The sequence below is a fragment of the Mustela putorius genome, unplaced genomic scaffold (genome assembly GCF_011764305.1).
Source record: "Mustela putorius furo isolate JIRA1106 unplaced genomic scaffold, ASM1176430v1.1 tig00000174_pilon_pilon_pilon, whole genome shotgun sequence".
NCBI classification, from domain to species: Eukaryota; Metazoa; Chordata; class Mammalia; order Carnivora; family Mustelidae; genus Mustela; species Mustela putorius.
Genome location: NW_025421304.1, coordinates 43367876 through 43386218, shown reverse-complemented (window position 1 = coordinate 43386218; position 18343 = coordinate 43367876). Strand labels below are relative to the sequence as shown.

At 62.8% G+C, this 18343-nt stretch overlaps 1 protein-coding gene and 1 long non-coding RNA gene across 2 annotated transcripts; one reads left to right on the top strand and one right to left on the bottom strand.

Moving 5' to 3' along the window:
* Positions 1-5040: 5040 nt before the first annotated feature.
* SNAI3 (snail family transcriptional repressor 3) lies at positions 5041-11269 on the top strand. The gene is made up of 3 exons (XM_004753833.3): positions 5041-5176; positions 8494-9099; positions 11088-11269. Exons 1-3 carry the CDS (start codon positions 5101-5103, stop codon positions 11267-11269), a joined length of 864 nt encoding a protein of 287 aa, XP_004753890.1. The 5' UTR covers positions 5041-5100.
* A 2305-nt stretch (positions 11270-13574) lies between these two features.
* Positions 13575-18335, bottom strand: LOC123391008. The gene is made up of 3 exons (XR_006605643.1): positions 15557-18335; positions 14998-15086; positions 13575-13707 (listed from the first exon to the last, which is right to left on the bottom strand). It is a non-coding gene; the product is annotated as an uncharacterized LOC123391008 (long non-coding RNA).
* Between the last annotated feature and the right edge of the window lie 8 nt (positions 18336-18343).

Below are 18343 nucleotides of genomic sequence, written 5' to 3'. Positions count from 1 at the left end.
GCGGTTTTCACCTCCTTCCTTGTCAGGAGATGGGGTCGCCCGAGGCCAGCACACTGGACTCAGTGAGGCCGGGGGTGGCCACGGTGGCTGGAGGGCCACCTTTGGGACACCCTCAGAGTAAAGTCCTGAGTCTGAGCAGCAGCCCCTCTCCCCACGGCTGGTTCTTGCCACTGGGCAGCCCCCCGGGCATCCTCCTGGTGCCCCAGCATGTGACCTCGGCTCCCAGCCCCACGTGGAAGCCGGCAGGCAGAAGGAACCATTCAAACAGGAAATGTCCGAGGCATCCGGCTGGCTTCGAGTACGCGCTCCTGGTCTCGGGGTTCTAACTTCAGCCCCATGTTCGGTGTAGAGATTACTTAAAATCTTTAAAATTACTTAAAAATCTTTAAATGTGGGATGTCCAGCCAGAGGTGGTGCTCTGGGCTGCCAGAGCAGCTTCCCCAGGCAGGGCTGTGTTCCGGGCTGTTCCTCAAGGCAGGTGGGACTCCTGAGCTTGAAGCCACAGCAGAGCCAGGCAAACCGGTCCCACAAGCAGCCACTCAGGAGCGTGGTGATGGGCTGGTCACCCTCTTACGACCCCCTTCATTAGGGGCCACCAGTCCCACCCTCCCCCCTTCAACCCCACTGGTCGAGGGATGCGGTGTGGTGGCAGGTCCCTGCTGCCACCCGAGGACGCCTGTGGAGCTCTGCCCTCTCCATAGAGCCACGGGGCGAGAGCCACAGGGGAGTGTCCGCACAGGACCTTTCATCCACAACACCTCAGGCCCAGTGACTTGGAGTCCAGGGCAGTCTGCCCGGGGAAGGGCATTGAGTGAACCCCAACACAGCGTGGGGGGCACGGGTGAGCTGGATCTCAGCAGACCCCACGGCGTCAGGGTGGGGATGCTCCGGCTGAAAGCCACGGCACAAAGAGCCTCCCTTCTACTTTTAATGAATCCTGGCGACAGTGGGGCTGTCCTGCCAGGCCTCCCCCTCAATCCACAGGGTCACCTCCAGGGCTTCCCACCGCGTACATGCACATGCGCACACGCACACACGCGTGCACACGCACACCCATCTCCCGCATGGCCACACAAAGCCAGACAGCGGTGCGTCCTGGTGCCCCACCCGGAGGGCACACTTCCCTTTCCCCAACGGAGTCCATGCGCATCTGCGGCATAGAAAGCACGTCTTGGGGCGCCTGGGTGGCTCAGTGGGTTGAGGCCTCTGTCTTGGGCTCAGGTCGTGATCCCGGGGTCCTGGGATCGAGCCCTGCATCAGGATCTCTGGTCGGTGGGGAGCCTGCTTCCTCCCAGCTCTCTGCCTGCCTCTCTGCCTACTTCTGATCTCTGTCTAAAAAAAAAAAAAAAAATTAAAAAAAAAGAACGCGCGTCTGGATCTCAGGTACCTACAGTCTCCTACAATAGCACTGGGCCGGGCAGGCAGGACCCCCCGGAGCGCACAGCCCTCGCCACCCCCAGGCCCCTGAGCGCTGGTGCTGTCCTCATCCCGGGGGCCTGTGGGAGCTGAACGCCTGTGAGTCTGGCCCAGTGCCTGACCTAGCTGGGGGCACAGCCATGGGGGCCTGCTGCTGACTGTGCGGGCAGCCACCCAGGCCGCAGAGGAGGCGCCCTGGACCCAAGAGGCCGGCTGCGGACTCCTTCCTGGCTGGAGGACACTCCAGGCCCTGCAGTCAGTGGCTTCCAGAAGCTAGGGACCCCGGACCTGGGACCCAGGAGGTTCCTGTCTGGCGTGGCCGGTGCACACCCCCCCCCCCCACACACACACCCTGCCGCGCGCCTTGCCTGGAAGTTGCACCAGAGAATTGAGCTGCCAAAGACACCTCTCCTGAGAGCCTCCAAGGACAGGCCGCGCTTGCTGGCCTCTGCCCCCCGGTGGCTGGTGCGAGAAGCACAGTGCGTGCTGTGGGCTTGGCTGGGGGCTGGTCTGCGAGATGGGGACTCCAGCCCCTCTGGTGACAGACAGCAGCAGGACAGGTGGCCCTCCCTTCTCCAACAACCTGCTGGGAAAGAGGGGTCAGCTCCACGGTGCAGGGAGGTGCTGAGTGGGGCATTCTGCTGTGGACCCCTCTCCTTGAGGCCCTGGGCATCCCATATCACTCGGGAACAGCGCCTGCGGCCTTACAAACACACGTGTGCACACACATGCATCACGTGTGCAGCAGGAGGCCACAGCCCCGCAGGTGCGCGCACCCCCGCTCGGCCCCCCACTGCTTTCTTCCCCTGCCGCCCCTAGAAACCCTCCTCAGGGCCCAACACTGTGCTCCCCAGCATGCCTAGGACACCGTGTCTAGGACTCTCCTGCATGCTGTGTGCATAAGCTGTGTGCGAAGGGATAATGTCCCTCCCTGTCTCACACAGGACATGTCTCCCAGACCCCAGATTAAGAACCAGCATCAGCTGTAACAGACCTCAAAATGGAATGAGCTCCCCTTCTCTGGCGGTAACCAAGCACACATCGGCCACCAATCTGACCAGATGTTGGGAGCTGGAACATTGGGTCTCAATTTCCACAAGCCCATGACCTCGTATGGCCACAAGGTTGCCCCACGTCAGGATACAGCAGCCACAGCCACACCCCAACAAATACGCCCTACGCTGGGGCAGGGGCTCTTCGTCTCTGTGGCTAGCGCCCACAGTGTGAGGGGCCACCCCTCTGGGGTCCTGGGACAGCTGAGCCCCAGCTATGAGGTCCAGCTCCGAGCGCTGTTCCAAGAGTCTCGGTCCCGGGACTCTTGGGGTCCCCTCTCCAGAAGCTCACCTCTCCTCCAAGCCCCAGGGGTGTGCATGCCCCGGGCCACACTGTTTGGGGGTTCACAATGCCTTTCCGTTTCACCCAGCAAGCACTGCTGGACCCCGCCATGCACACGCAGGCACTGCGCAGGAGTGAGGGCTGGCTCCCAGCTGGGCCCCCGTCGGGATGCAGTCTGATGCGGTGCAGGGCCCCCCAGATTGGGTCATGAAAACCAACCAGTTAAGAAGTGAGCACGCACGGGGGATGCAAGTGTACAGACGTACGCAGAGTCAAGCACAACCTGCCTTACTCTTTGTAAGGCAGGAAAAAAGACTATAAGAACACATTCACATGAGAAAAACTAACCAGAACTACAGCAGTCGCTCCAGCTGCCTACCCGAATTGCCAAGCGAGGCTCAGGCACCTGATAGAGGCAGATGGGCGGGGCCCAAGCCCAGCTCCCAGCCCGAGGTCCTCCCCAGGGTCTTGGGAATCAAGGGAAGACTGCGGTGATTTCTCCTGGACTCTGGTCCCTGCTCCGGTTGAAAGGGGCAGTTCCAGGAGACTGGAGGGAAGAGGGTGGGTGTGAGGCCTAATTGCCAGGTAAAGGGGCCATAATGAGGATAAAAGGACATGGAGCAAGAGCAAAGGGACAGCGGCATCCCCTCCCTGGCCCAGGGCACACCTGCACAGGTGTGGACAGCGGCATCCCCTCCCTGGCCCTGCACAGGTGTGGACAAGAAGAAGCCCATGTCTTCCTCTGTGGGTCCTTCTTGGGTCCAGCCAGACGTGACCCTGCGAGCCACAGCCAGTGAGTCTGCGTGACCCCAGCAAGGGCTGAGAAGTGGGTGTGGGTCTTTCGTTGTGGGATCCCAGGGGCCATTTCCAGGATGAGATGGGGAACCCTCGTTTCCCTAAGTTGTGTGGCCTCTCCGGGGATGAGCGACGTCACCTCGGCTGATGGCCCACAGTGCATGACCGGGTGAGGAGGGGCAGTGCGGGTGGAGAGCTAGCAGGCACCTGCAAGCCTTCTCTTCATCTGAGAGGAGGAGGAAGGGAGAGAGGGTATAAATAGAAGGCTCTCGAGGCCACAGAACAGGTGAATAAGCAGAAAGCAGCCACGTGTCCTCTGAAATCCACACGCACAACTGCACAGGGCCAGGCTGTGGCCCACAGGAGAGAGACCTCTGTCCATGCAGCACCTGCACTCCTTGCTCTCACCAAGCCACAGACAGGGGAGCGCACGCTTCGGGTGCGCCTGGGTCCCTACCCCGCACTGGCTAACCTCTCAGAGCCTCTCACCTGCAACACTAAATGAACGGAAGACCCTGGGGGACATGGCCTTCCCTCCCCGCTTCTCCGGAGGTCCCTCTACCCGCTCACCGTCAACTCCACCTGGTGGCCCCCCAAGCCCAGAGCCGGCATAGAGCCCCCCCCCGCCGTCACCTGGCACCCGGTCCTCCAAGGCAGGCAGGCCTGCTGCAAGGCCACGGGAAAAGCCCACAGCTGTCGGGGGCAGGCTGGGCGCTGTGCCCCCCCACCCAGGGAACGCCCCGTCTGACCCCCAAAGTCCTGAAACGTCCACATCGAAAGGGACCAGCCACTCCGACGCGGCTCGCCCCGCTCCCCGTGGCACTGAAGGAGGGACGCGGCCGCCAGGGGCACAGACGGGTCCGTGGGCCGTGCCCGCGCTGCCCCTCGCGGAGGAGCTTCCGCAACCGCAGCTCAGAGCCCCTCGGAATCCCAGAAGCCCAGGCTGCGTCCGTTCTCCCCGGGAAAGGCGCCTCTGCAGGCGCGGCCCAATCCCTAAAGCCTCGTCCTCGGAGGGAAGGAGCGCTCCCCGGCTTCCCCCCCGGGAAGGGCCCCCCCCCGGCGGCTGACCCCCGCCGCCACGGCCCGCCAGCTGGGCCAGCTTTGGAGTCCGGGACCTGCGCTCGCGGAGCCTGCGCGGCCGGTCTGCGCGGGGGCCGGGGCGGGTGCGCCCCGCCGGAGCAGGGGTTCAGCGCGCGCCTCCACCGCCCGCTGGACGGGAGCCCGGCTCGGCTTCCGCCCAGCCCTGACCTCCGCCCTTTAGTCCACGCTGAGTGGGTGCGCCAGGCCCCAGGGGTCGGTGTGACTCGCGGCGCGCGCCAGGGCAGTCCCGTGGGGAGGACTCGGCGGCCACGCGCTCCCTCCCCCGCGGCCCGCGCACCTGTCCTGGGCGTGGCCCCGAAGCCCCGCCCCGCGACCCCGCCCCGGCCGCGCCTCGCGCTGGTTGGCCCAGGCGGCGCGCTATGCTAATGAGCCAGCCCTCCCGCCACCTGCCTGCCGCGCTGCCCGCGGGCGCCCGGCGGACGCGTCGGGGCACCCGCGTCCGCCGGGGGGACCATGCCGCGCTCCTTCCTGGTGAGAGCGCACTCCAGCCACAGGGTTCCCAACTACAGGCAGCTGGAGACGCAGACAGGTAGGGGCTGCCCGGCTCCTCGGGCTTCGTCCCGGGTGGGAGGAAGGGGGCATCTTGCCGGCAGAGGGGCAGCGAGACCCCGGTGCGTGAGTGGCCTGCGGGCGCTCGTCGGCTGCGGGCACCTCGGCCCCGCGTCGGGCTGAACAGGCGCGCACTCTCTCCCACCGAGAGAAGTGTCAAGGCCCCCAGTCACTTTGGGGCTCTCCGCTTGGGGCCTGGTGAACCCATCGCAGCTAAGGGGGCCCCGGAGCCATCTTCCCTGGGGCAGGAGGTTTGGGTGGGTGACGGGGTCCCGGGGACTGGTGGGGAGAGAGACTGGGAGAACTTGGGGACGCGGTCCAAGTGCTCCCCCCAGAGCATCCCGAGGAGCCCAGAAGAGCGACCCAGGGGCTCTGTGTGCCTAAGCCCAGCTCCTGCAGCGTTCCTCCCGGCCCCTCCAGTGCTTCCTCACACCCTTCCCGTGGGGCACCTTCCCTCGGGTCTCCCTTCACCCCCGTGACAGTCCCTCAGAGCAAGCTGTGGGGGCACTTAGGGGCTAGTCCTTCTTCCAACCCCAAGGGTGGCTCAGTGGGGAGGTGCGCATCCAGGACCCAGGATGGTCTGTGTATCCCCATGCCCCGCTAGGCCTAGGGACACACGAAGGTCCCGGGACAAAGGTCTCCCTAGAGTGACCAGAGCCATTGCCCAGGGCTCAGCTGCTTCTTGGGGGGTGAAGACCCCTTCTGCTTGGTGACTCAGACAGAGGGGAGGAGGGGCACTGTGGAGGCCTGCGAGTGCATCCATCCCGGGGCCCACTGCCGCCGGGGGTGCCTCCTAGGACTGGGCTCCTGAACTCTGCATTTTGAAATCAGTTTAATGAGTCACCACCAGTGGTTTTCATAAAATGAAACAGAACAGAGACCATCAGAGTGCAGGGCTCAGGGGAAGGAAACCTGTGCTTCAGATATATGTGTGTCTATGACGAGAAATGGAACCGACACGGGCCATAGTAGTGTTTCTTTTTCTTTTTTTTTTTTTTTAATTTTTTAAAAGATTTTATTTATTTATTTGACAGACAGAGATCACAAGTAGGCAGAGAGGCAGGCAGAGAGAGAGAGGAGGAAGCAGGCTCCCCGCTGAGCAAAGAGCCCGATGCGGGGCTCGATCCCAGGACCCTGGGATCATGACCCGAGCCGAAGGCAGAGGCTTTAACCCACTGAGCCACCCAGGCGCCCCCATAGTAGTGTTTCAAACCTGTTGTCTAGAGCCCGGCCTTAGCACGCACCTGGCTTTACCCTTGGTGCAGACGTGCAGACCAGGGCAGCCAGTGACAAGGTCAGACTCAGGCACCTCTCATCCTCGTCCCTCCTGCCCGCGGAGAGCTAGGGGACCACTGTGAGCCTCCTCTGCCAGGATGTTGTCTGGGGCCCCCCACTCTCTGATTTTAAGTCAGTGCCTTTTCGGGCCTCCCCCAGGGAATGTCTAAAACCAGAAGGAACTTAAAAGTCTATTCTCCCAGAAGTTTGAGTCCCAGGACCAGTAAAAACATCCAGCAGCCCCAGGAAGTACGGAGAGCATTTAAAGGACCAGCAGAGGCGTGGGGGCAGTGCCACTAGCTTGGCTGCCTCTCTCCCCTGCCCTCCCCCTGTGGCCCCCCCAAACAGGGTTTGGCTCTGACATATCTGGGGCCAGGGTGGTGGCTGCCTCCCAGAGACAGGAAAGGTGCTGTTTTTCCCCAGTAGAAAGGCCCCTCGTGGCGCTTCTGTGGCGTCGTAGGCTCTGCGGCATCCCAGGGCTATCTTTCCAGCACTTCCTTGGCCTTTGTCTCTTAGCTTGCCGTAGCTACTCTCTCTGGAGGACAGAAATTCGGTGTGCTGTTTTATAACTGGAGGATGAGGGGTGAAGTCAGGGCAGAGTGGAGGATGGGAACCTTCCTTAAAGGTCCTCATTTCTCTACATCCTCACCGACACTTGCAACTGTTTTTTTTTTTTTTTAAGATTTTATTTATTTGACAGACAGAGATCACAAGTAGGCAGAGAGGCAGGCAGAGAGAGAAGGAAGCAGGCTCCCCGCTGAGCAGAGAGCCCGACTCGGGGATTCGATCCCAGGACCCTGAGATCATGACCTGAGCTGAAGGCAGCGGCTTTAACCCACTGAGCCACCCAGACACCCTGCAATTGGCTGTTTTTAAATTCTAGCCATCTTAGTGGGCATGACATGGTACCTGGTTGTGGCTTTAATTTGGATTTCCTTGATGGCTAAGGGGGGCAAGCACCTTTTCCTAGGCTTGTGAGCCATTTCTATCTCTCTCGCTTTTTTTTTTTTTTTTAAAGTAAGTTCCACGCCCAACATGGGGCTTGAACTCACAACTCTGAGGTTAAGAGTCAGACGACCTACAAACTGAGCCCGCCAGGCACCCTGCTATTTGTATATCTTGTTTGGAGAAACTTTTATTCAGATCCTTTACCCGTTTTAAACTTCTATTATTTGTCTCTCATTGCTGCATTGCAAGAGCTCTTTGTATATTCAGGATGCTAGTGACTTACCAGGTATGGGATTTGCAAATATTTTCTCCCCATCTGTGGGTGGTCTTTCTCGACCCAAAGCCTTGGCATGAAGGTAGCAACGAGGCCGGAGATTTATTCCATCACATCTGGAGCACGAAGTGGGACAGGGGCTGTTTGGAGATTTGGGTTTGGGGGAAATGCGGGATGTAACTACCCACTCACCTGTGGACTCTGGGGGCTCCCGCTGCTCCCATCTGGTCAAGTGTGGGCATGCCGGCCCCCAAGTTTGGGCACGGCAGCCTGGGGACCAGCTGCCCTAGGAGGCTGTGGCGGTACCACCGAGCACAGCTGTCGACGCAGCAGCGTTGGCGGGAGGCTGTGCGCACCTCCGTCGCCATGGGTGAGGGGTGATCGGGGGTGACTGGAGGCTAATTAGTTGTCTATACATTGTAGCCGACTGCCAAGTGTTCGCTCTGAATCAGCGCTGTGTGGGAGCCTGGCGCCGCGGCTCTGAGCTGGCCCCGCGGTGGAACAGGGGTCAGGGAGGCCCGTCCTGCCTGGGTCACGGGGAACCTCCCTCGGCTCCATGAGGGCTCTTCTGGGAGCCTGTTGGGGACTTCTCTTCCTTTGTTTTTAGAGCACTGAGATCTGTCCCGTAGACCCTGTGGTCACGTCCTGAGCTGACACCCCGCCTCGTCTGTCCTTTCCCTGCGAACTGAACTGCGGTGACCTAGAGGCAGCCTGGGGTCGGACCAAGCAGGGCAAGTCCGAGGTCAGAGCGTGGGGCTCATGTTCACCTGTACCTTCTCTCTCTTCGCCCTCCCTTCCAGGAGTCAGTGCCCGTTCTGCCTGCAGGGGCCTGGTGGGGCCCGTCCTCATCCCAGAGAAGTCGGCCTCTCCCACACCTGCTGACCCTCCCCGGCCCTGGGAGCGCACCTCTGTCATCGCCCGCATCTCCCTGTCCCTTCCCCGCCACGAGGAAGCGCAGGGGGCCCCCGGGCCAGACCCCTTGCAGGTTGGCCCGGTGCACCTTTGGGCCAGCCGGGCCCCCAGCGTACCCCTCAAAGATAGCCTGAACCAGCTTAACCTGCCCCCGCTGCTGGTGCTGCCCACACGGTGGCCCCCGATCCCGGGCCCCGCTGGGGACCCCGCCGCAGATGGCCGGCTGGGTGCGGCACAGGCCCCCGGCAGCTTCCAGTGCGTGCACTGCGGCAAGCCCTACCACACGCCGGCCGGGCTGGCCAGGCACCGGGAGCTGCACTGCCAGCGGCAGGCACGGCGCTGCTTCTCCTGCAAACACTGCGACAAGGAGTACAGCAGCTTGGGCGCCCTCAAGATGCACCTGCGCACGCACACGCTGCCCTGCCCCTGCGCCGTCTGCGGCAAGGCCTTCTCCCGGCCCTGGCTGCTCCAGGGCCACATGCGCACCCACACAGGTGGGTTGGTGGGAGGCCCCGGGGGGCGGGGTTCAGGCCTGGCCCCAGACAGGACCGGAGGGGAGAGTTTGCAAACAAGTGGGCCAACATGGCCGGGCTCCCTCCACAGGCTCCGGGGAGGTCCTTCCTGCCTCCTCTAGCGCCGGGGAGGCCCGGGTGTCCCTCCACCGTGGCCATGTCCCTCGCCCCTGCCCCCATCCTCATGTGGCCTCTCCCCTACGCGTATCTGCGTCCATATTACCTCTGTTGTGAGGACACCAGTATAGGGGCCAGGGCCCGCGTACCCAGGGTGACCCCACCCTAATCTGGTCACATCTACAGGGGCCCTGGGTTCCAGGTCAGGTCACATCCACAGGCACTGGAGGTTATGACACAAACACATCTGTTTTGAGACACACAATTCACCCCACAACACCTGGCAAAGCACAGGATGCCCCGGCTTCTGCGGGCCTGACTTGTCACCTTCCGCGGCCTTCCGGGACGCTGGAGCAGGAGGAGCGGGGGACGGAGAAAGACGGTGGCAAGCGTGGGGGACGCAGACTGCTTGAGGGCATAGACTGATGAGGTCCCGGGAGCAAACCGCCCCCCGGGGGAGAGGAGTCCTGGACACAGGAAGGGAGCAGCGGGCAGCTGCGGACAGACCGACAGAGACAGACGAGCCGACGAAAGAGAGGGGCATGTGCCCAGACCGGAGGCCCAGAGGCCTCAGCACTTCCACTCCAAGGCTGGAGGTAGGACCACACCGCACCCCAGGCCCACCAGGAGAGGGAGAGGGAGGCACAGACAGAAGGCCAGGAGCGAGACTTGCGGGCCAAGGCCCCGGCTGCCACGCATGCCTCCTGTCCCCGGAGCCTCCCGGCCCGAGTCTCTGTAACGAGGACTCTTGGAGTCCCAGCTGGGCAGAGGCTGGAAAGAAGGGTCTCGCAGGAGCCGCTGTCTGGGCTGAAATTCCGTTCGGTTTTCCTCAGCTCCCCGCGCAGAGACGCCCCTGAGTGCCGCCCCCCACCCCCATCAGGCACTCAGAGCTCGGGGTCTGGGAGCCCAGAGGTGCGAGGCTCGGCAGGAGACTGACCGGGCTGGAGGACGTCCGGGCTTTGAGCAGCAGGGAGAGATGCTCGGGGGCCGTGGGGACTGCAGCCTGCTGCCTCTTGGGACTCCGCAGGGCGGTGGGCTGGGAGTCACTCCACACGGGCAGAGAACAGAGGAGCCCCAGTGGTCCTCTTACACTTGTCAGGGCTGTCTCCGGGGCCCAGCTCCCAACGGAAGGATTTTGTGCAAATCCCCAAGCGCCCTGACTCGAAGTGCTCTGGAGGACACAAGGTTCCTAAGACGTTCCTAAATGCCCGTGTCCACTGCGGGGGCCGGGCTCAGTGCTTCCAGCCCGCCTTCACGGCCGATCCGGGAGTGGCCGCTTGCCACCCTGTCCTCCCACGGCAGGAACAGCGGCCAGAAGGCCCCCGGAGGGCTCTGGCAGAACCACAGAAGGATCTGGTGACTGTGGTGATTACAGCAAAGACCCACGCTAGACCTTTCTCTTAGGGTCTTAGATGCTGTAGTCCTGGCCGGATGGGACCGTCCATCCTGTTCCCAAGTGGCTCTGACCTTGACTGTGTATGTGGGCCTGTTGGTCCTAGGGTTTCCTCCCGGAGCCAGGCTGAGGCTCCCTCCAGGAGTGCTGCGGAAGAGAATGCATTAGAACAAGCACGAACATTTGGAGAAGGTGGAGGGCCTTATTCATTTATTTTTTTATTTTAAAGATTTTACTTATTTATTGGGGGGAGGCAGAGGGAGAGGGACTCCCCGCTGAGCAAAGCCTGAGGCCCCCCCTACCGCACAGCCCTGGGACCCTGACCTGGGCTGAACTCCAGAGGCCCGTACTCACCCAGGCACCCTGAAGCTCGTTGGTTTGTAGACACGACCCATGAGCCCGGGGCCAGCTCCCGTGAGCAGACAGAGGGACCCTGACGCACGCTCCCCTTCGTCCCCAGGTGAGAAGCCCTACAGCTGTCCTCACTGCGGCAGGGCCTTCGCCGACCGCTCCAATCTCCGGGCCCACCTGCAGACACACTCCGACACCAAGAAGTACCAGTGCACGACCTGTGCCAAGACCTTCTCCCGCATGTCGCTCCTGGCGCGTCACCAGGAGTCCGGCTGCTGCCCCGGCCCCTGAGGAGGGCGGGCTCGGTGCGGGTAGGGGGGACAGGACGTCACCCCAGGAGCTACCGGCTGGCCTGCCGTGCTGCCCGGCCGCACACTCGCCCGTGGGGTGTTTCTCCTCTCTGCCTGCCGCCGCCCACCCCCATCCCGAACCGGAGAAGCCTGGAGGGCTGTTAGGGTGAGTGACCGAAGACGGTGACCGAGGACTGTCCTGTGTTTGACTTGCTCTGGTTTCTGCTTCTGCTCTCCCAGAGTCAAAGGCCGCTGGGGGACAGCTGCAGCATGGCCCGCGCCTGCCGTTCCGCTGGCCTTCGTGGGGAGAGCTGCCGCAGGGCTCCCCCCGCCTGCCGCTGGTCTGGACTCCGGGCTCAGCTGCGCCCCGTCAGGGATGCACGCACGCCGCCCCCGCCCGCCTCCCCAGGCAGCCCCGGACAGAGCGAGGGCCCCACCACAAGCACAGGGCAGAGGACGACCATGTGTCCTCTGAGGCTCTGAGTCAACGGCGGAGGCTGAGCGTGGAGCGGTCCTCGAGGGGCTGCAGGTGGGTGACGTGGCCCTCTGGCCGCAGCGTGGGGTTGGGACGGCGCGGGCACAGAGCCGTGGGCCGGAGGGATGAAGGGCATCCCTGGTGGGAGGCGGCGGCCAGAGTACGGCAGGGGAGCAGGCACCAGTGCAAGCAGGAGGCACCGTCTTGGGAAGACAGAGACCGGAAATGGGAACAGCACTAAACGGGGAGGGAGCGAGCCACGGGCGTGGACGGGCTGGGCAGAGGGTGTGAGCAGAGCCGGGCAAATCCAGGCCCAGGGAAGAGGCAGCCGTGGGCTCGCACGCCCGCACTGGCAGGGCGCTCAGAAGGCCGTCTAGTCTGGGTCTGCACGCGTCTCCACGGAGGCCACCACACCGCCCAGGGACTGTGTCCGCGGCCGCCCGTGGCACCGTCACCTCCCCTCTGCCTGCCCTTTCCTGAGGCCGCAGGCGTCCTCCAGCTGAGAGGGTCAGGCTGTAAACAGACTCCGATGCCAACAGCAGACCCCTCCCCGGCCTCCTGCCCCCACCTCCAGCCACCGGGTGGTCACCTGCTGGGCTGGTCCTCCGTCCTGCCAGCACATCTTGGCGTCTCCGGCTGGCCCCGGAGGGCGGCCTGCGTCTCTTGGGGACTGATTGAGTTCTCGACACCCGGAGGGGACACCTGCTCCTCTCTGCAGGAGGGCTGGCCGGCTGTCAGCAACACCTCTTCTGGCCCAGGCTGAGGGACAAAGTCAGGCACCTTGGTCCTGGCCCCGAATGGGGCCGTAGGGCAAGCGGCAGAGGTCCCCATCTCATCCCCAAGCCCTGTGGCCCTGCTGAGGAACATTCACCAGGCCCACCCTGGCCACACGGCACCTGCAGATTCCGCTGGAGGCTCCTCTGGGGCTGCTTGGACAACGGCCATTGGAGGAGCCTTGGGGACACCCCAGAGGAAACTTGACCGTTATCTTGGGCTTCTCAGGACCAAGGGCGACCTTGATGACACTGGCCACCCAGGAGCCCGTGGCTCCAGCGAGTACCAGACTGTATCAGCAGGTGAAGGAAGACTCCCTCTGGGAGAGCCTCGCTCACATTCCCGGGCCGCACCGCTGCCTGCCCTCCGCAGGATCAGCCGCGCCCCGAGGGACAGACAGTGTGCGCGGGAGGCTTAGCTAATATATCCGCGTCCTGGGGCTGCGTAACCGAGTTCCCCACACCGGGCGTCTTGAACCACTGACGTCCGCTCCCCCACCGTCTGGAGGCCGCATGTCTGAGACCCAGCAGGCCGGTTCCTCCTGCGGCCCCTCTCACGGCCCCTGCTGGCTTGCCGGCATCTTCCACGTCCTGGGCTGGTAGACCCGTCACCCACCTCCGCCTCTGTCTCACACGGCGTCTTCCCGCCTGTGCGTCTGTCTCTGTGTCCAAATCCCCCTTTCCCTGAGGACACCCGGCCTACTGGGTTAGGACCCCCCGATGACGTCATCTTAACTGGATCAACCCCAAAGACCCTGGTTCCAAATGGGGCGACATTCTGAGGTCCTGGGGGTCAGGACTTCAGCACCATCCACCCCCTACAGCTGACACGAGCAGTCTGCCAAGAGACACCTGGGGTCAGCTCCTCTGTCCTCAGTCCACAAAGGGCTGGTGGGTGGGCGCCGTCGATTTAACTGACGGATTCACCGGACACACTTCTGTGCCCATTCCCACCGCCCGTCCGTCGTCCCGAGCAGGGGCCTCCGCTCCCAGGGCGCCCATCCCTCCTAGCAGTCTCCCAGAGCCTGGGCTCCTCTGCTGAGCGGGTCAAGTCCGCGATCGGCCTGTGTCCCGCCATCTCACAGGAGGCCTTTTTTTTTTCTTTTTAAATAGCATCCAGATGCCTGGAGAAGGCTGTATCGTAGATTGTGTTCTATTTCTGGGTCCCAATGTCTAAATGAGGCGATGCACCTGTTGGATATGAAGGGAGGGAATTTCGCGGCTCTAAAATAAAGTCGAACGCTTGCCCTTCTGTACCGGCCCATGGAAAATGCTCCCACGTTTGTATCTGGACTGGCAGAGAGCAGGGCAGGGGAGGCCGGCTCGGCAGACGGGGTGAGGAAAGGCCCGAGCGCCTGCCGGGAAGCCAGCGGAGGATGAATGGGGGAGACGGCCCACCGGGGAGCACATCGGCTGTGGTCAGATCACGGGGAGGCCACGCGGCCTGGCCCGAGCGGCTGGCAGCTCCCCCTCCCCGTGCCCCCTGCCTTTCCTTGTCACTTTGGTTATCAGAATTCACCTGGGACACCCATTACGAAGTTGGAGCCCCCATACCGACACTACAGAGTAGGAACCAGGAAGGGAGCCCAGCCTCGTGCGCGTCTGTCCCAGGGGCGTGGGCGCAGCTGGGCTTTCTGCGGGAGCTGCTCTTTGGGTCCCTCCACCCAAAGGCTTTCTTTTTCCTGCCCAGACTTTGCTGAACACATGTCCCCTCTGCACCCTAAAGAAGGCCTTTGGGTCCCCTCCCTCCGAGGCAGGAGCAAGTGGAGGGGGCGCCAGAGGCCCTGGGGCCGAGGAGCTGGGGCCGGCGCTGTGGCCGTAGCCCGTCCTGTGGACGCTCTACCAGTTCCATCCAGCCGAAAGCAAACGGCTACGCGATCAGGGGGGATTCTGGACAAGAGGAAAACCATGCACCAAGCCCTCCAAGCTTGGACAAGCCCATCTTTCAGCAAGAGGAGTCCCCGGGGGGTGGTGTGAGGGCGACGCACAGGGTCAGCACCAGATACCCAGCCAGGAAAACCACTGTTCTTGGACTCAGATGCCAGCGCCCGGCCTCTGCGGGCTCAGGTCCTGGAAACAGGTGCAACAGAGACACCCGGTCTCTCGGTGGCCCGGTCCCCTGCTCCATCCCCCACTCAAGGAAACCACTCTCCTGAAACTACAGACACACTAGGGTTGTGCCTTCCCTTCCAAAAGTCCGGAGGGTTCCATAAATACCATTTTGGCCCGGAGTATTCGGGGGGGTTCTCTAGAAGTTTGAAAATAGCCTGCTTGTTACTATCTATATTCAGAGAACCCACTCCTGGCCTCCACTTGGGGGCTAAGTATAGCCCGCTGGCAAGGTTCAATGGAACAAAAGTTTCCAGACCTCTGTCACTTGTGCACGGCGTGACATTCCAGGGAGGACGCTGCCAGGACTCAGAGGGGGTCCAAGGCCGGGGCAGCAGGGCGCCCCCGAGCGGGGGAGTCTGTGGGACTCACCGGCAATCAGGGTGTCCTGGCTCGGTCCCCGAGTGAGGAGTGCTGATCCTAGCTGAGTCAATCCCACTGTAAGGCCTCGGCTTCCGCTTCTGTAAGAAAAGGAAATCATGCTAAACTCAGTTTCAGAATTCAGGGGAGGACCAAATACATACAATAGCAAAAAAGAAAAAGAAAAAAAGAAAAAAGACACCCAAGATTCCTCCAATAAAACCGAGCAGCTAACTTCAGGGAAACCCTTCCCTCCTCTTGGAGTGTGCAGGCGCCTCCCGGCAGCGAGTTCGGGCTCCCGCTCCCCCCCCGCAGCTGCCTGCCCAGCTCACTGCGCTGCTGGGAACATCCGAGGGCCCCGCACACACGAGGCAGGGGCTCAAGGTCACAGTGGGGCCAAGGGGGCTGCTGAGGGGCAGAGGTCGGGGCCCAGCTCAGCAGCTGGGTGTGTACGTCTCTGGTACGTGCAGAAGTTCAGGGCTGTGTCCCCCATCGTCCATCCGTGCTGTGCCCCCAACCTCCAGGCTGACCTGAGGGCATCTGCCACCCCCCCCCAACAGTCTCCCCGCACCTCTGTCCCTCGGGGCCTCTTGTTTAGCTGTGAAGATCCACCAGTCTCGGGTCCTTCGGGAGGACGTGGAATCACTCGGCCCCTCTAGCTTTAGATACCGGTCCCCTTCCCTCTGCTGGGAGCAGGCCCGGACGCCAGAGAGTGACATAGCGACCTCGGAAATGAGAGTGTGTAAGGAGGGCAGTCCTGGAGCCACAGGGGACTGAAACCTGCATGTTCACCTCGGGAACACAAGTGTTCTGAATCGGCCAAAAAGAGGCTGGGTTAGGGACAGTCCGAGCCCGGATCCCGCCGCCTGCCCCTCCACTGAGTGTGAGGTGAGGTGCAGCCGCTGTCCCTGTGGCTCTGGTGACCTTGGTGGCGGCTGTGTCTGCCCCCTCACAGAACCCGCCCCGCGATGCTGTAACACGAACGGTCTGCACGCTTCCCTCCACGGCGGCCACGAGGGAGACCCCTTACCACGAGGGCACGTGCTGATGGTGCAGGAGCTGCCGGGGGCTCGGCATCTCCACACAGGCCCGCCAGCTCGCTGCCCCAGGGCCCTGGCACCTCCCCACCACGCACTCATGGAAATCAGATGCAGCCTAAGGACGTCCTGAGTGGTACTGAACCTCAACCCTGGGTGCCGACCTCTGTCGTGCTCCGCGTGAAGACATGAGAGGCGGCGGGGCGCGTCACCGGGGCGCGCAGGTCGTCTCCGAGGAGGGCACGTGCCACGGAGACGCAGGCCTGTGCACCTGCAGGCATCTTGTCAGGAAAGACCTAAGGGAGCCTGTCCCTTCCAGGAGAATGAGCAGGACTTCTTGCCCGTAACACCTACACATTTGAGAGAAAATGACCATTTCGGAAGCTTTCTATCTCTTGGCAGCTGTCATGCTTAAAGACTTTTCTGATGAGAAAATGATTTATTTTTTTTCAATTTAATTTCTTTTCAGTGTGACAGAATTCGTTGTTTACGCACCACACCCAGTGCCCCACGCAATACGTGCGCTCTGTAATACCCGCCTCCAGGCTCCCCCAACCTCCCGCCCACGAAAAGGATTTAAATTATGAAATGAAACATCAGTATATGGACGTTCCAGATAAAAGAATGAACCATTGTTTTCCCAACGACCGATGCGGACACTGAGACACCCTCGCCAGGCCGGAGACCCCAAGGATGGGGCAGATTTCCGTGGGTCGGAGCGTGGGAGGCGTTCACCAAGAGGTCAGATTCCCGGTCGCAGCTCGCGGGGAGGCAGCGTCACCACAGACAAGCCGCAGGCATCTGGAGGAGCTGCAGAGCGTTTCTGTCCCGGCTGTGGGGTCGGGCAGACGGGACAGTCGGCCGCTCCAGCCAGGACCCGACACCCAGGTCGCAACCATGCCCAACCACGCCACTGTCCTACCACTGCTCCGGGCGACAGTTCCCGTTCGCGCGGACGTGGGCACGTGGTGGGTTTCTTACGGATTCTGAATGAACGTAGTTGGCATGTCGTTACGGGCTGAGCTCCTAGCACGGGGCAGTGCACAGGCGCCGGGCGCACAGCTCTCGCGTGCTGAGCCTGGGGCGCGGCGCACTCGGACGGCCGCAGAACCGCGTGCCCTCGCGCGCTCCCAGAGTGGGAGGAGGAGCCGGTGGGGGCGCACGGACGCCGCGCAGCGGGGCGCTGGCAGAGAAGCTGGCCCCGGGCCCGGGGAGACGCCCCGTCACTGCTCCGGGGGAGCCTCCTGCTTCCTGGGCCGCCGGCTCGGCTCATCTTCTCTGCCCTCCGCCGCCACCGCCTCAGCTCAAGCCCTGCGCTCCCAGCCCGCCCAGCGCCCAGCGCCCAGCGCCGGCTCCTCCCGGCCCGCCACCTTCCCTCCACACCCGCCCCCGCGCCCAGTGCAGCGCCCTCCTGTGGGGGGCCACCTTCACCCGAGACCCTCCGTGTGCCGGGCCTGTACCTGATGGGGACAGGTGCTAACCCGAGGGAATGAAAGGGCACCTGGCTGGCTCGGGTCGTGATCCCAGCGCCCGCGGACGAGTCTGCGTCGGGCTCCCCGGTCAGCGGGGAGTCTGCTTCTGCCTCTTCCGCTCCCCATTTATGCTCTCTCTCAACAAAATCTCTTAGACGGGGGGAATAAAGGAACAGACGGGGGACAAGGCAAGGCTCAGCCTAAACCAGCCTTTATTTGTTTTCTTCAGTCCATCTGCGGGACCAATCTCCTAGCCGTGGCCTTTCTCATCCTTAGAAAGGAAGCCGCTGGCCACGGCACCAGCACGAGGACCACCATCAGGCCCCGGCGGCGGGCGAGCAGCCTGCCTCGCTCCTGCAGGCCAGCCGGGCCGCAGACTCGTCCTGTGGGCGCCGGCAAGAGGGCAGGCGGTGAAGGCGACGGTGGAGACCGTCCCCACTGTCAGCGGCGTGGGCAGGGGGACGCCCGGGCACATGTGGCACGGCGATGCCTCCCGGCCGGCTCCAACTGACAGGCTTCTGGCCGGGCGCACGCACGGAGCGAGGACACACACGAGCTCACTTCGGGGAAGCAGCCGTGTCACTCACTCACTGAGTTAAACACCCAACACTGTTTCTTCTGGAAGGAGGCAGCGCTGACCAGTGCGCTTCTGCGGCCAACAACAGCCAGTACTCACTGTGGGCCGCCGTGGACGTGACACTGGCGGCCCTTCTCCACCAGAGAGGTCACGCATGTCAGCGTGCTGGTGACGGCCACTTACACCTGCGCGCGCTGGCCTCCGAGTCTGTGATCTCAGCTACTGAGCCATGCTGCCACTCAGCAAGACACTCTGAGCTCTTCCCTTGCAAA

Bases quoted from the DNA above. Each gene is read 5' to 3' on its own strand.
- SNAI3 (XM_004753833.3), top strand. From the start codon at position 5,101: ATGCCGCGCTCCTTCCTGGTGAGAGCGCACTCCAGCCACAGGGTTCCC. The intron at 5,177-8,493 runs GTAGGGGCTGCC...CCTCCCTTCCAG, and splicing joins GCAGCTGGAGACGCAGACAG to GAGTCAGTGCCCGTTCTGCC. The intron at 9,100-11,087 runs GTGGGTTGGTGG...CTTCGTCCCCAG, and splicing joins CCACATGCGCACCCACACAG to GTGAGAAGCCCTACAGCTGT.